The sequence below is a fragment of the Mesoplodon densirostris genome, chromosome 2 (genome assembly GCF_025265405.1).
Source record: "Mesoplodon densirostris isolate mMesDen1 chromosome 2, mMesDen1 primary haplotype, whole genome shotgun sequence".
Classification (NCBI taxonomy): Eukaryota; Metazoa; Chordata; class Mammalia; order Artiodactyla; family Ziphiidae; genus Mesoplodon; species Mesoplodon densirostris.
The window spans coordinates 112,138,122-112,151,134 of record NC_082662.1 but is presented as its reverse complement, the minus strand read 5'-3'; the positions used below and the strand labels follow the sequence as shown (position 1 = coordinate 112,151,134).

The 13,013-nt window shown below is 38.3% G+C and overlaps 1 protein-coding gene across 2 annotated transcripts in view; it reads left to right on the top strand.

Annotated features, from left to right (window-relative positions):
• The window catches only part of THEM4 (thioesterase superfamily member 4), a 47,346-nt gene that overhangs the window by 30,930 nt on the left and 3,403 nt on the right, over positions 1–13,013 (top strand). The window contains exon 5 of one of the 2 annotated variants that reach the window (XM_060090550.1): positions 12,312–12,463. In XM_060090550.1, coding sequence (XP_059946533.1) covers positions 12,312–12,463 — 152 coding nt within the window. The remainder of the gene's footprint in view (positions 1–12,311; positions 12,464–13,013) is intronic. The other variant, XM_060090551.1, reaches the window with a different exon arrangement.

Genomic DNA, 13,013 nt, shown 5'->3' with positions numbered 1-13,013 from the left:
TGAAACATAGTTTGCCAACTCCTGGTCTATTTACCTGCAGGCCCAGTGAGAAAAAATTAGACAGGGTCACTTGCCTCCTTTTTTTTCCCAGAAGTGTTTCTCTTTGCTCCCCAACACACACAAACACACACACACAGAGTGAATAAATTGGAGGCCAGCTGCTTTAACTTCCTCCTCCCCAGCTGCCAATATTAGTAACTTCAAAATAAAAGTGACTTAAGATAGACATTTATCATGTGAAAGAAATCTAGTATGGCAGCTCCCTGGTTCCCAGAGATGCAGGCTCTTTGTAGCTCATCTTTTTACAGTCCAGAGTGGCAGCAAGAGCCATCATCACATGTCCTACACAGCAGGATTGAGGAAAGGCGGAAGAGCTGTCTTCTCTCTTTCAAAGAGACTTCCTGGAAGTACTACACAACACACCTATTTAATCTCATTAGCATTAAGGGAGATTGGGAAAGTGGTCCCTTAACTGCTATCACTATCACCTCAAATAAATTCATTGTCAGCAACTAACACAACCACAGACATATTAATAAATCCATGCTTATAAATAATACAACAAATTATTTTAAATACTAAAGCATTAATTAAAAACATAATCAGATTTAACTAACTCAGTAAAGAAAATAACAAGCCTAGTATGGTAGTTTTTTCTAAGCAAAATTATCTCAGTGATTACAAAACTTATTATTTCAGCTACACTTAGCCTATTAAAATTTTTTCATTCTGGGTTTGATTAATTTCTTCAAGCTGTCAATACCTATATTTTCCTGAGGTTAGAATAACTCATTCTTATAAACTCCCCAGGCTTATGGCAATTGTGTCAGACTGTAAAGAAACCAACTCATATCAGCGAAATTTGTAGGTTCTAATCCGTCAACCTGGTGATTCTTTTTTTTTTTTTTTTTTTTTTTTTTTTTTTTTTTTTTTTTTTTGCTGTACGCGGGCCTCTCACTGCTGTGGCCTCTCCCGTTGCGGAGCACAGGCTCCGGACACACAGGCTCCGCGGCCATGGCTCGCGGGCCCAGCCGCTCCGCGGCATGTGGGATCTTCCGGGATCGGGGCACGAACCCGTGTCCCCTGCATCGGCAGGCGGACTCTCAACCACTGCGCCACCAGGGAAGCCCGACCTGGTGATTCTTGATGTGACAGGATTTTGCCTTTGAAGATGATTGGAACATGAGCCTGAATTCATGAGGCTGAGCTCCTCTTGGAGTTGAGGATTCCTTGCTGTGTCAGGGGGACTTTCCAAATCTACACCTGTCCTTACAACCTAGTACTTCCCCTTATTTAGTATCTAAGTCTGCTTGTCTTAGTCATATTTACTCTGCCTTGATTTACTGATTACCTACAATTAAATGCATCTCATTTAATTGGCAGAGGTAACATCTCTCAGGAGATAGGACAAGTGTCTATGTAGTTTTCTTTCAGGGGTATTCAACTGGGCAAGACATTCACCTTCTTTCTAGCTGGTTCTTTTCTGTAATCAGTCCTTTCTGTTAGAGGAATAATTCTTGCATTTTGTTAAGGGAATAATTCTTGCATTTTCCAGAATTGTTTGGCTTCCTCACAGTTCTCTGCCTATTGGTGCGGAGGAGGGGATTATTGGGAGTTCTTATGGAGATTATGCAGAACTTTGAACCCCCAAATGGCATACATCCATGGATGTAAATCCACTGAATGTGCATAAATATTCTTTTCACCTGTCAGCTCGCCTGCACCTCACACACTTTTGGGGAACATAAGAGGTAACAGTCCTGATGCAGATGCTCAGGGCTGTACAAGTCTTTGCCTTGTTCGTGCAGACTCTCAAGCCTTTTTGTCTAACACATGAAAGACTCCTTGATGAACATAGGTATCCTCTACATACCTCTACCCACACTTTACAGCTAAGAAAACTATTGGTTTGCTTATGCCATGGTGTGTGTAAGCATAATTCTTTGAATACAGCCTCCCCAAACCTTACATGTACACACCCCTTACTCTGTGTCTACCATTTCCTACTTCTACAGAGTAAAATATACATATAAGACAGATACATACTTCATAGAAGAAACACTTGTCAACACTCTTCTCTATGTGTAAACTGCTTTAAAAATTAAACGTATCCTATCATAGTCGTCCTTGAATTATAGCTATGGTTTTATACTCCTTGAGCTAGCTTTTCCTTTTTTTGAGAATCATTAGGAACTTTCCATAATGTAGTTAGCTATAATTATAACCCTCTTTTCTATGCTTATGTTACATTTGGCCGATAGAAGTCTCTTTAGACTGACTCCTTGTGCTAGCTTTTAAGTATTCTTGTCTCCTGAGAGACAGTATAATCACTAGTTAAGAGGACAGACATTGGAACAGGTTCAAATGCCCATTTTGCCCCTTATTAGCTGTGTGGCCTTCAACAAATTACTTAACCTCTCTGTGCTTCAATGTCCTCATCTTTAAAAAGAGGATAATAATACCTACCTCATAGGGTCATTGTGAGCAATAAATGAATTAACCCATGCAAAGCATCTAGGACAGATCTGGCCCCATAACAAGTACTCAGTAAGTGTTAGCTGCTTGTTATTTTTATCATTAACATTGTTGTTATTATCATTACTTTTACTTCTAACAACAACAAGGTACATCTGTGCCAAGACATAGAATAGCTAGTCTACAAAGATCCCTGATTCCTTTTAATGGAGAATAGTGCTAAAGACCAGAAAAATATTAGATTGTTCCACATGTATTCTCATGGTGGGCAGGATGACCTTGCTGCTAGGCTATTACAGTGTCAGAGCTGGAAAGTTATTAATGTTTAATAAGGTCATGAGTTCACTCTGATACTTTAGATTTAACATCTTTCATGCCTTATATTTTTAAAATATTTTTTAAATTTCTAGCTGTAGTTAAAAAAAGGCATAACATAAAATTTACTGTCCTAACCTTTTTTAAATGTACAGTTCAGTAGTATTAAGTATATTTACACTGTTGTGAAACAGATCTCCAGAACTTTTTCATCTTGCAAAACTATAACTCTATACCCATTAAACAATAACTTCCCATATTCCCCTTCCCTTAGCCCCTGACAACCATAATTCTACTTTCTGTTTCTGTGAATCTGACTACTGTCGTTACATCATATAAGTGGAATCACACAGTATTTGTCTTTTTATGACTGGCTTATTTCACATAGCATAATGTCTTCAAGATTCATCCATGTTGTAGCATATAACAGGATATCCTTCCTTTGTAAGGCTGAATAGTATTCCATTGTATGTATATACCACATTTTGTTTATTCTTTCATCCGTTGATGGATATTTGGGTTCCTACCACCTCTTGGCTATTGTGAATAATGCTATAGTGAACATGGGTGTGCAAATATCTTTATGAGGTCTTGCTTTCAGTTCTTTTGGATGTATACCCAGAGTGGGATTGCTAGATTACATGGTAATTCTATTTTTAATTTTTTGAGGAACCACTATACTGTTTTCCATAGCTGCTGCACCACTTTACAGTCCCACCAGCAATGCATAAGGGTTCCAATTTCTCCACATCTTCACCAACACTTGTTATTTGGGTTTTGTTTTGTTTTTTAACAGTGGCCATCCTAATGGATGTGAGGTGATAGCTCACTGTGCTTTGATTTGCATTTTTCGAATGATTAGTGACATTGAGCATCTTTTCATATGCTTGTTGGCCATTTGTATATCATCTTTGGAGAAATGTCTATTCAAGTCCTTCACTTGAAGGAGCATTTTTTTTTTTTTTTTTTTTTTTTTTTGTGGTACACGGGCCTCTCACTGTTGTGGCCTCTCCCGTTGCGGAGCACAGGCTCCGGATGCACAGGCTCCATGGCCATGGCTCACGGGCCCAGCTGCTCCGCGGCATGTGGGATCTTCCCGGACCGGGGCACGAACCCGTGTCCCCTGCATCGGCAGGCGGACTCTCAACCACTGTGCCACCAGGGAAGCCCTGAAGGAGCATTTTTTAAATCAGGTTTTTGTGAGTTTTTTGTTGTTAAATTGTAGGAGTTCTTTATATATTCTGGATATTAACCCCTTATCAGATATATGATTTGCAACTGATTTTTTAAGTTGCATTTTTACTCTGTTGATTGTGTCCTTTGATGCACAGAAGTTTTTAAGTTTGATGTAGTTCCATTTGTCTATTTTTTTATTTTGTTGTCTGTACCTTTGGTGTCATATCCAAGAAATCATTGCCAAACCCAATGTCATGAAGCTTTTCCCCAATGGAGGTCTGCAGTCCATTTCACATTATTTTTTGTATATGGTTTAAGGTAAGGGTCCAACATCATTCTTTTACATGTGGATATCCAGTTTTCCCAGCACCACTTTTGAACAGACTGTCCTTTCCCCATTGAGTGCTATTGGTCACTTGTAGAAAATCATTTGACCATATATGAGAGGGTTTATTTCTAGGCTGTCTGTTCTATTCCATTAATCTATATGTCTGTCTTTATGCCAGTACCACACTGTCTTGATTATTGTAGTTTTGTAATATGTTTTGAAATCAAGATGTGTGGGACTTCCAACTTTTTTCTTCTTTTTCAAGATTGCTTTGGCTATTCAGGGTCCCTTGAGATTCATGTGAATTTTAGGATGGATTTTTCTATTTCTACAAAAAATGCCATTGGGATTTTGATAGGGATTGCACTTAATCTGTAGATCACTTTGGGTAGTATTAACATATTAAAAATATTGAGTCTTCTAATCAGTGAACATGGGATGTCTTTCCATTTATTTGTGTCTTTAATTTCTTTTAGCAGTGTTTTGTAGTTTTCAGTGTACAAGTCTTTTGCCTCCTTGGTTAAGTTTATTCCTCAGTATTTTATTCTTATTGATGCTATTTTTTTTAATTTATTTTTTTGGCTGTGTTGGGTCTTCGTCTCTGTGTGAGGGCTTTCTCTAGTTGCGGCGAGCAGGGGCCACTCTTCATTGCAGTACGCGGGCCTCTCACTGTCGCGGCCTCTCTTGTTGCGGAGCACAGGCTCCAGACGCGCAGGCTCAGTACTTGTGGCTCACGGGCCCAGTTGCCCTGTGGCATGTGGGATCTTCCCAGACCAGGGCTCGAACCCGTGTCCCCTGCATTGGCAGGTGGATTCTTAACCACTGCGCCACCAGGGAAGCCCCTGATGCTATTTTTAATGAAACTGTTTTCTCAATTTCCTTGTTAGATTATTCATGGTTAGTGTATAAAAATGCAACTGGTTTTTGTGTGTTGATTTTATATCCTGCAACATTGCTGAATTCATTCATTAATTCTAACAGTTTTTTTGTGGAATATTTGGGGTTTTCTACAGATAAGACCATTTCATCTGTGAACAGAGATAATTTACTTCTTCCTTTCTGATTTGTATGCCTTTTATTTCTTTTTCTTGCCTAACTACTCTGGCTAGGACTTCCAGTACTTTGTTGAATAGAAATGGCAAGAGTAGGAGTCCTTGTCTTGTTCCTGATCTTAGAGGAAAAGTTTCAGTCTCTCAACCATTGTGTATGATGTCAGCTGTAGGCTTTTCATATATGGCCTTTATGATGTTGAGGTAGTTTTCTCATATTCCTAGTTGTGCCTTAGATTTTTAACCCCTCACCCAGACTGTTATTGTGCCTCTTTCTCTTATATAACCCTATGTCTCATCAACCACCTCTCTGTATCACTTGAGTGAAGCAAATTAATGTTAGAATAAATTTGTCAAAATCTACCCAAAAGCAAAATATGATTTTGATAGCAGTAATGTTGACCTTAAAGATTTTTTAAAAATAAGTTTATCTATTTATTTTTGGTTGCATTGGGTCTTTGTTGTCTAGTTGCAGCGAGCAGAGGCCACTGTTCATTGCAGCATGCAGGCTTCTCATTGCAGTGGCTTCCCTTGTTGCAGAGCACAGGCTCTAGGCATGTGGGCTTCAGTAGTTGTGGCATGCGGGCTCAGTAGTTGTGGCTCGTGGGCTCTAGAGCTCAGGCTCAGTAGTTGTGGCACACGGGCTTAGTTGCCCCATGGCATGTGAGATCTTCCCACTACTAGGGCTTGAACCCGTGTCCCCTGCATTGGCAGGTGGATTCTTAACCACTGTGCCACCAGGGAAGTCCCAACTTTAAAGATTAATTTGGGAGAAATTGTCATCCTTGCATGTAGTCAATATTTTATATTATTTATGACTAAAAATTAGATTCTAGAAATGGCTTTCTTAACATGATAAATAATATATTTTAAATTATGTTTTTAATATTTTTCCTTGTTTCACAATTTTTTAAATATTTTTCTATGTTCAAATAAAGGTGAAGAATGCAGTACAACCTCCCTTCTCAACAAAATAGGGGGTTCATTTGAAAACAAGCTCAGCAGAGTATTTCGATTACAGTTTAGCTCAACTTGTGTTTGTATATTGAGCACATGCTACTTGGCAGGTCCTATCCCTAGTCCTTGTCTCATCCAACAAACTATTCACATAAATCAGTTACTTAGCTATTCATTTGTTACCCACAATTGGAAAACTTACTGAAAACAAGTTTTACCTGAAGTCACATAGATAGAGAGAATATAGCCAGGATTAGAACTCATGTCTTCTGACTCTAAGTCTGGTTCTCTTCACTACAATGCACAACCTCCATTCTCTTCTATTAATTGATGATTAAAGACCAGAATAAAACATTAGATTATTAGATTGTATAAGTAGTCTAGTACTTTATCAGACCCTATATTTTTGTATAGGGTTGTTAGATTCATAATAATAATAGTAATAATAATAAAAACATGTTTAATCAATTTTTGGCCCTCCAGGATGCCAGAGACAACCACTGGAATTAAAATTTAATTGAAGATAATTTAAAGTGTCAATCATCAGGTGTCTTAATTTACCTTCCTTCTTCTAAGAAGCAAAACTGCTTCTTAATCATACCCAATACTTTCCAGCCCCCTGATCCAAATGTCACACTTGATTTATTCCTTGTGCTTAGCACATTTAGATAAGTAGACAAAGAAGCTCATGATTAGTGGTAGCTAGCCAGCTGAAAGTATCAATTATCTCAACATTTCTATAACCCATTCATGTCATATTGGTTGGGAAGGTCTGGATTAGACTTCTTCATGCAACAGGGCAGACAAGAAATTCTGAAGGACATTCCTTGTTCAGAACAACTAGATCCTGTGCCAAATGTGTAAGGAAATAAACCACCATAAGTGAGAACCAGCAGAAACGATAAATAATGGACTTGGACCCTCAGGGGCTTAAGATATCACAATAATTAGATACACAGTATAAAAGAACTATGTATGAGATGTTTAAAGAAATAAAAGATGAAATCACAAAAAGAGAAAGAAACTATAAAAATTAACAGATTTGCCACAGAACCTAAAACTTTTAGAAATGAAAATGTAATTGTTTAAAAACAGAAGCACCTCAGTAGATAGGTTAAAGGGCTATTTAAACACAGCTGAAAGTGAACAGAAATATAGAGCTAAAGAAATTGACCTGAATTCAGCACAGAGAGAAAAAGAGGTGAAAAACAAGAGAGGTTAAGCTAAGAGGACAAATGAAAAGTCCTAATGTGCTATAGTTGGAGTCCTAGAGGAAGACAGTAGAATGAATGGAAGATACCTAGTATTTGAAGAGATTATGGGTAAGCATATTCTAGAACTAAAGAAAGTCATGAGCCATAGATACAGAAAGTACAACATATAACAAACAAGATAAATAAAAATAAATCTGTATCTTGAGATATTATAGAGAAATTACAGATACTAAAGGCAAAGAGATCTTAAAAGTAGTCAGAGATAAAAGACAGGGTACCCATAACAGAATAGTCTTGTCTCTTAGAAGCAGTATACTTCTTATCAGCAACAGTGGAAGTGAGAAGATAATAAAATATCTTCAGGGTGCTAAAAGAAACATGTAACTTAGAATCATGCTCTCAGCAAAACTAGTTCAAAAATAAGCAAAATAAACACATTTTTATTTAAACAAAAATGGGAAAAGAGCAGAACAATACCTAGGGAACTTCTAAGGGATATACTTCAGAAAGAAGGAAAGTAATGCCACCAGGCAGGAGGATGAAAGAAAGAATGATAAACAACTACATCAGTAAATATGTTGATAACATAAATCTCAACAAAGTCTATATGTAAATAGTAATGGCTATATTCTGGGGTTTTTAAAAGGACAGCTAAAATACTGGACAAAAATAGTATGTAGTTTGGGGAGGAGGTGAACATAATTAATCTTTGTATTTTTCAGGGGGGAGGGTGATTAAAATAATAAAAAATGAGTGCACATAATTAAAGCCTAACCAGTAGAAGAGTAAAAACCAAATAACTAACTAAATAAATAGAAAATTTTAATTTTTAGAAATGCAAGAAAGAGGGGAAAAAAGCATCATTATAGTCAAATAGAACACCAAAATAAGATGGTAGAAATAGCTCTTAATAAATCACTAATTACACTAACTATAAATGGACCAAACCATCAGTTCAAAGAAAGGGACTATAAAATTGAGTTTTAAAATACAAAAAGCTATAAACTGTTTATATGAGACATATCTAAAACATGACACAGAAAACGGAAGAAAAAAATATGCTAGGCAAAAGCTAGTCAAAAGAAAGTGGAATATCAGGAAAAAATAATAAATTATCAAAAAAGTAATATTGGGGAGAGAGACTACTTCATAGTAATGAGATTCAATTCAGCAGCACATAGTAACAATTCTAATTCAGTATGTACATAATAAAATAACTTCAAGGTATATAAACAAAATTAGTAGATTCATAGGAAGAAATTAATCTATTTTCATAGTGGGAGATTCCAGCACACTCAATTATTGATCAAGCAGACCAAAAAATAAAAATAAAAAACAGAAAATTAGAAAAAAAATTTAAACACCACAAGATAACAAGTATGATTTATTGAACATATTGTAGACCCCTATATTTAGTAATTAGAGAAAAATACATTTTCTTTTCAAGCATTCATGGAACATTTGCAAAAACTGGTCATAGATTGGTCCATAGATCAAATCTCAATACATTATAAAGAATCAAAATTTCACAGACCAAGTTCTCTCCACATTAAACTAGGAGTAAAAAATAAGGACTTTAAAAAAAATTGTAGTAAATTAGTTGGGGTAGCACTAGGTACTATTACAAACCCTACATTTTACCTACTTAAATCAATAGACTTTTTTTGTTTACATATAGTCTTGTGTGTCAAAGTTAGTAAAGGACTCACCCCTGAAATGATTCAAAGACCTGGGCTCCTTCTTGGGTGTGGCTTCTCTATCCTCTTAGGGCTTCAATGTCTTTTTTTTTTTTTTTTTTTTCCTTTGCGGTACGCGGGCCTCTCACCACTGTGGCCTTTCCCGCCATGGAGCACAGGCTCCAGATGTGCAGGCTCAGCGGCCACGGCCCACAGGCCCAGCCGCTCCGCGGCACATGGGATCCTCCCAGACCGAGGCACGAACCCGCGTCCCCTGCATCAGCAAGCGGAGTCCCAACCACTGCGCCACCAGGGAAGCCCCCTTCAATGTCTTTTTTATTCAACTCTTCAGGCTTTCTAATCCTTTTCTGTCAATTTTGATAATTTTTCTTTTTGCATACTTTTCCATTTCATCTAAGTTTTTTTTTTTTTTTTTCTTTTTGCGGTATGCGGGCCTCTCACTGTTGTGGCCTCTCCCGTTGCGGAGCACAGGCTCCGGATGCGCAGGCCCAGCGGCCATGGCTCACGGGCCCAGCCGCTCCGCGGCATATGGGATCCTCCCAGACCGGGGCACGAACCCGTATCCCCTGCATCGGCAGGCGGACTCTTAACCACTGCGCCACCAGGGAGGCCCTCATCTAAGTTTTGAAATTTATTGACATGAAGTTATTCACAGTGTTCTCAATTTTTCTTACCTCAGTTAAGTATGTGGTTATATCCTTTTTGGTCCCAATTGTATTTATTTATGCTCACTCTCATTTTTCTTGATCTATTTTGCCAGAGATTATTAGCCTTTTCGAAGAGCCACCATTTAGCTTTTTAAGCCTCTCTGTTATATATGTATGTTTTCTCTTTTATTTTTAAAATTTATTTATCTCTATTATCTTTTTTTTTTTGCCTTTAACACAAGTCTAAGTAAGTTGTCTAACAAAACTGGATAAGTGAAATGATCTGAAGCCTGCTTTCTATGCCAATCAGACTTACCTGTGCCTAAATATTAGTTGCATTTAGAAAATTATACTCTATAAACAGTTATTATATTATTTTGTATTTCTCCTTTCTCTTTCTCTTATTAATCAAGGAATTTTTCATTGTAAGGGATAGATCTCTTTTTTTTTCAATGTATCGGTGGTGGTGGTAATGTTTTTAATATTTATTTGTTTATTTATTTGTTTGTTTATTTTTAATTTTTTTTTTTTTGTGGTATGCAGGCCTCTCACTGTTGTGGCCTCTCCCGTTGCGGAGCACAGGCTCCGGACGCACAGGCTCAGCGACCATGGCTCACGGGCCTAGCCGCTCCGCAGCATGTGGGATCTTCCCGGACCAGGGCACGAACCCGTGTCCCCTGCATCGGCAGGCGGACTCTCAACCACTGCGCCACCAGGGGAGCCCTTTAATATTTATTTTATTTATTTATTTATTTTATTTTTGGCTGCATCGGGTCTTAGTTGCGGCACGTGGGATCTTTGTTGTGGCATGTAGGGTCTTTCGTTGCAGCACACGAACTCTCTAGTTGAGGCGCATGGGCTCAGTAGTTGTGGCACGCAGATTTAGTTGCCCCGCAGCATGTGGGATCTTAGTTCCCCAACCAGGGATCGAACCTGTGTCCCCTGCGTTGGAAGGCAGATTATTAACCACTGGACCACCAGGGAAATCTCAGAGATAGATCTCTTAATTCACAATAGCTTAAGGAAAAACTGAACATATTGGCTTACATGGTTGAGAAGACAGTTATGGCTGGGTGCAGGTATTCAATGATGCCATTAGGAATCTGTGCCTGTGTCTCAGCCACACTTTTCCTTTAGGTCTTCTTCATCCTTGGGTAGCCTTTCCCAATGTAGTGCCACAGCTACCAGGCAGGCTTGTATCTTGCAAGCCTAGCAACTCCAGCAGAAAAAGAACCCAGCCCCAAGGGCTCCAGCGCAAGCTCCAGGATTTACAGTTTCAACCCATGCCCACCTGCACAACCAGTGACTGGGGGGGCGGGGGGTGCAGAGGGCATGGTGGGTAAGAATCAGCTGTCAACTCTAGTTAACCTACATGGGCTGAAAATTGAGGTGATTCTCCAAAGAAAGGGGAATGTAGGTGTGTGAATGAGAGAGTGTGGTGAGCGGTAGGACAGATGGATAAATGAAAGACGCAATGTTAGTAGGAAAGGGAGATGCTGAGCAGGTAAGTACACCTAATGTTCCCCGGGTCTTAGTAAATCCTGGATTGGCAAAGCTCAGTTGTTCCATCGAGAAGTTCAGGAAAATCTACTGGGAGCAAAAACTGGACAGAGGGGTAATCAGAGTGTTAATTTCCTTTCCACATGGAGTAGTTCCTTCACCCACATGATGGTACTATAGGAACATAAAACACATCTCCCTACTCTACATTATGAGTCTACCAACTAAAATTATACCTTTAAAGAGATACCTTTTTCATTATAGTACTATATCTCTAAGATTCCCAGAGGTGACTGTAACCACTAGATACATATAGCTATATAAATTTAAATATGAATTAATAGAAATTAAATAAATGTAAAGATTCAGTTTCTCATTCACAATAACCACACTTTGAGTGTTCAGTAGCCATCTGTGACTACCATATTGGACAACTCAGCTGTGGAACATTTCTGTCATCACAAAGTTCTGTTGGACAGCACTGAATTAGCACATTAAGCTGTTACCAGGAGTTTATTATTCGGTGTCTTTCTAGTGACAGTTACTCTAAAGGGGATTGAGTGAGAAACTTCAATTATGACAGAGAAAATGAGAGAAGCTGACTGGGACCATCCCATGGTCCTATTTTCATTTATTTAAAGGATTTCAGCTCCCTTCAGATGGGGCAGCCTCTGCCATCGCAGAGCTGGAATCATCTGGTGATTTCTTTGAACCTAACCCACGACAGCAGTTTCTGGACCGGGTGCCTAGGAGCCACCTGAGAGCAATGGTGCTTGGGAGGAAGGGGATGTGAGCAACTGGTGGTGTCAGCCCCTTTTAGCAGCATTTTATCTAAAACAGCACCCACTGATACCAGGTATCATAAATTTCCACTCCTGTCATACATTTGATCATCTCTCAGTGCTACATAAATCTGATAAAAGCTGGATTTTTTCTTTTTTTTTTTTCTGCAGACCTATCCCCCTCTGTTCTGTTGTTGTGATAAATAGCCAACTTGATAAAATTGAGGGGAGGAAATTGTTTCTTTCTTGTAATGTTCGAAGTGTTGATGAGAAGATCCTGTACTCAGAGGCAACAAGTAAGAAGCTGCCACTTTCTATTTTAGGTTTGGTTTAATTTATTTTGGTTTTTTTTGTTTCAGGGGGTTTTCGTTTTGTTTTGGTTTGGTTTTATAACCCATACATGCCAAGAAATTCTTAATTCCCTGCATGTAAAGAACAAGTTAAAGGTATTCTTACTCATTGCTGGTAGAGAGCTGGTATATCTCTCAAAATTATAGTCATGTACCTTTTGACCCATTTTCAGGATTTTATCCCATAGGTATACTACCATGTGTGCAACATTACAATGTGTAAGGTTGCTCTAGGGTTCCAGTAATTGTGCTACTCATGCAATGTTATTTGGACTAGCAAAAGATTGGTAAAACATAAATATCTATCAATAGGAGACTAGGTAAAGAGACTACAGTTCATCTATAAACTATATTGTGTGTGCCATAAAAAATATTGTGGAATATTGTGGTACCATAAATAAGAATAAGGAAACTCTTTTTGTATGATATGGAGCTATATATCATTACTATATATTGAATGGAAAACACAAGCTACAGGACAGTGAATGTGTTTATGTTATCATCAGTGTAGAAAAAGTAGAGA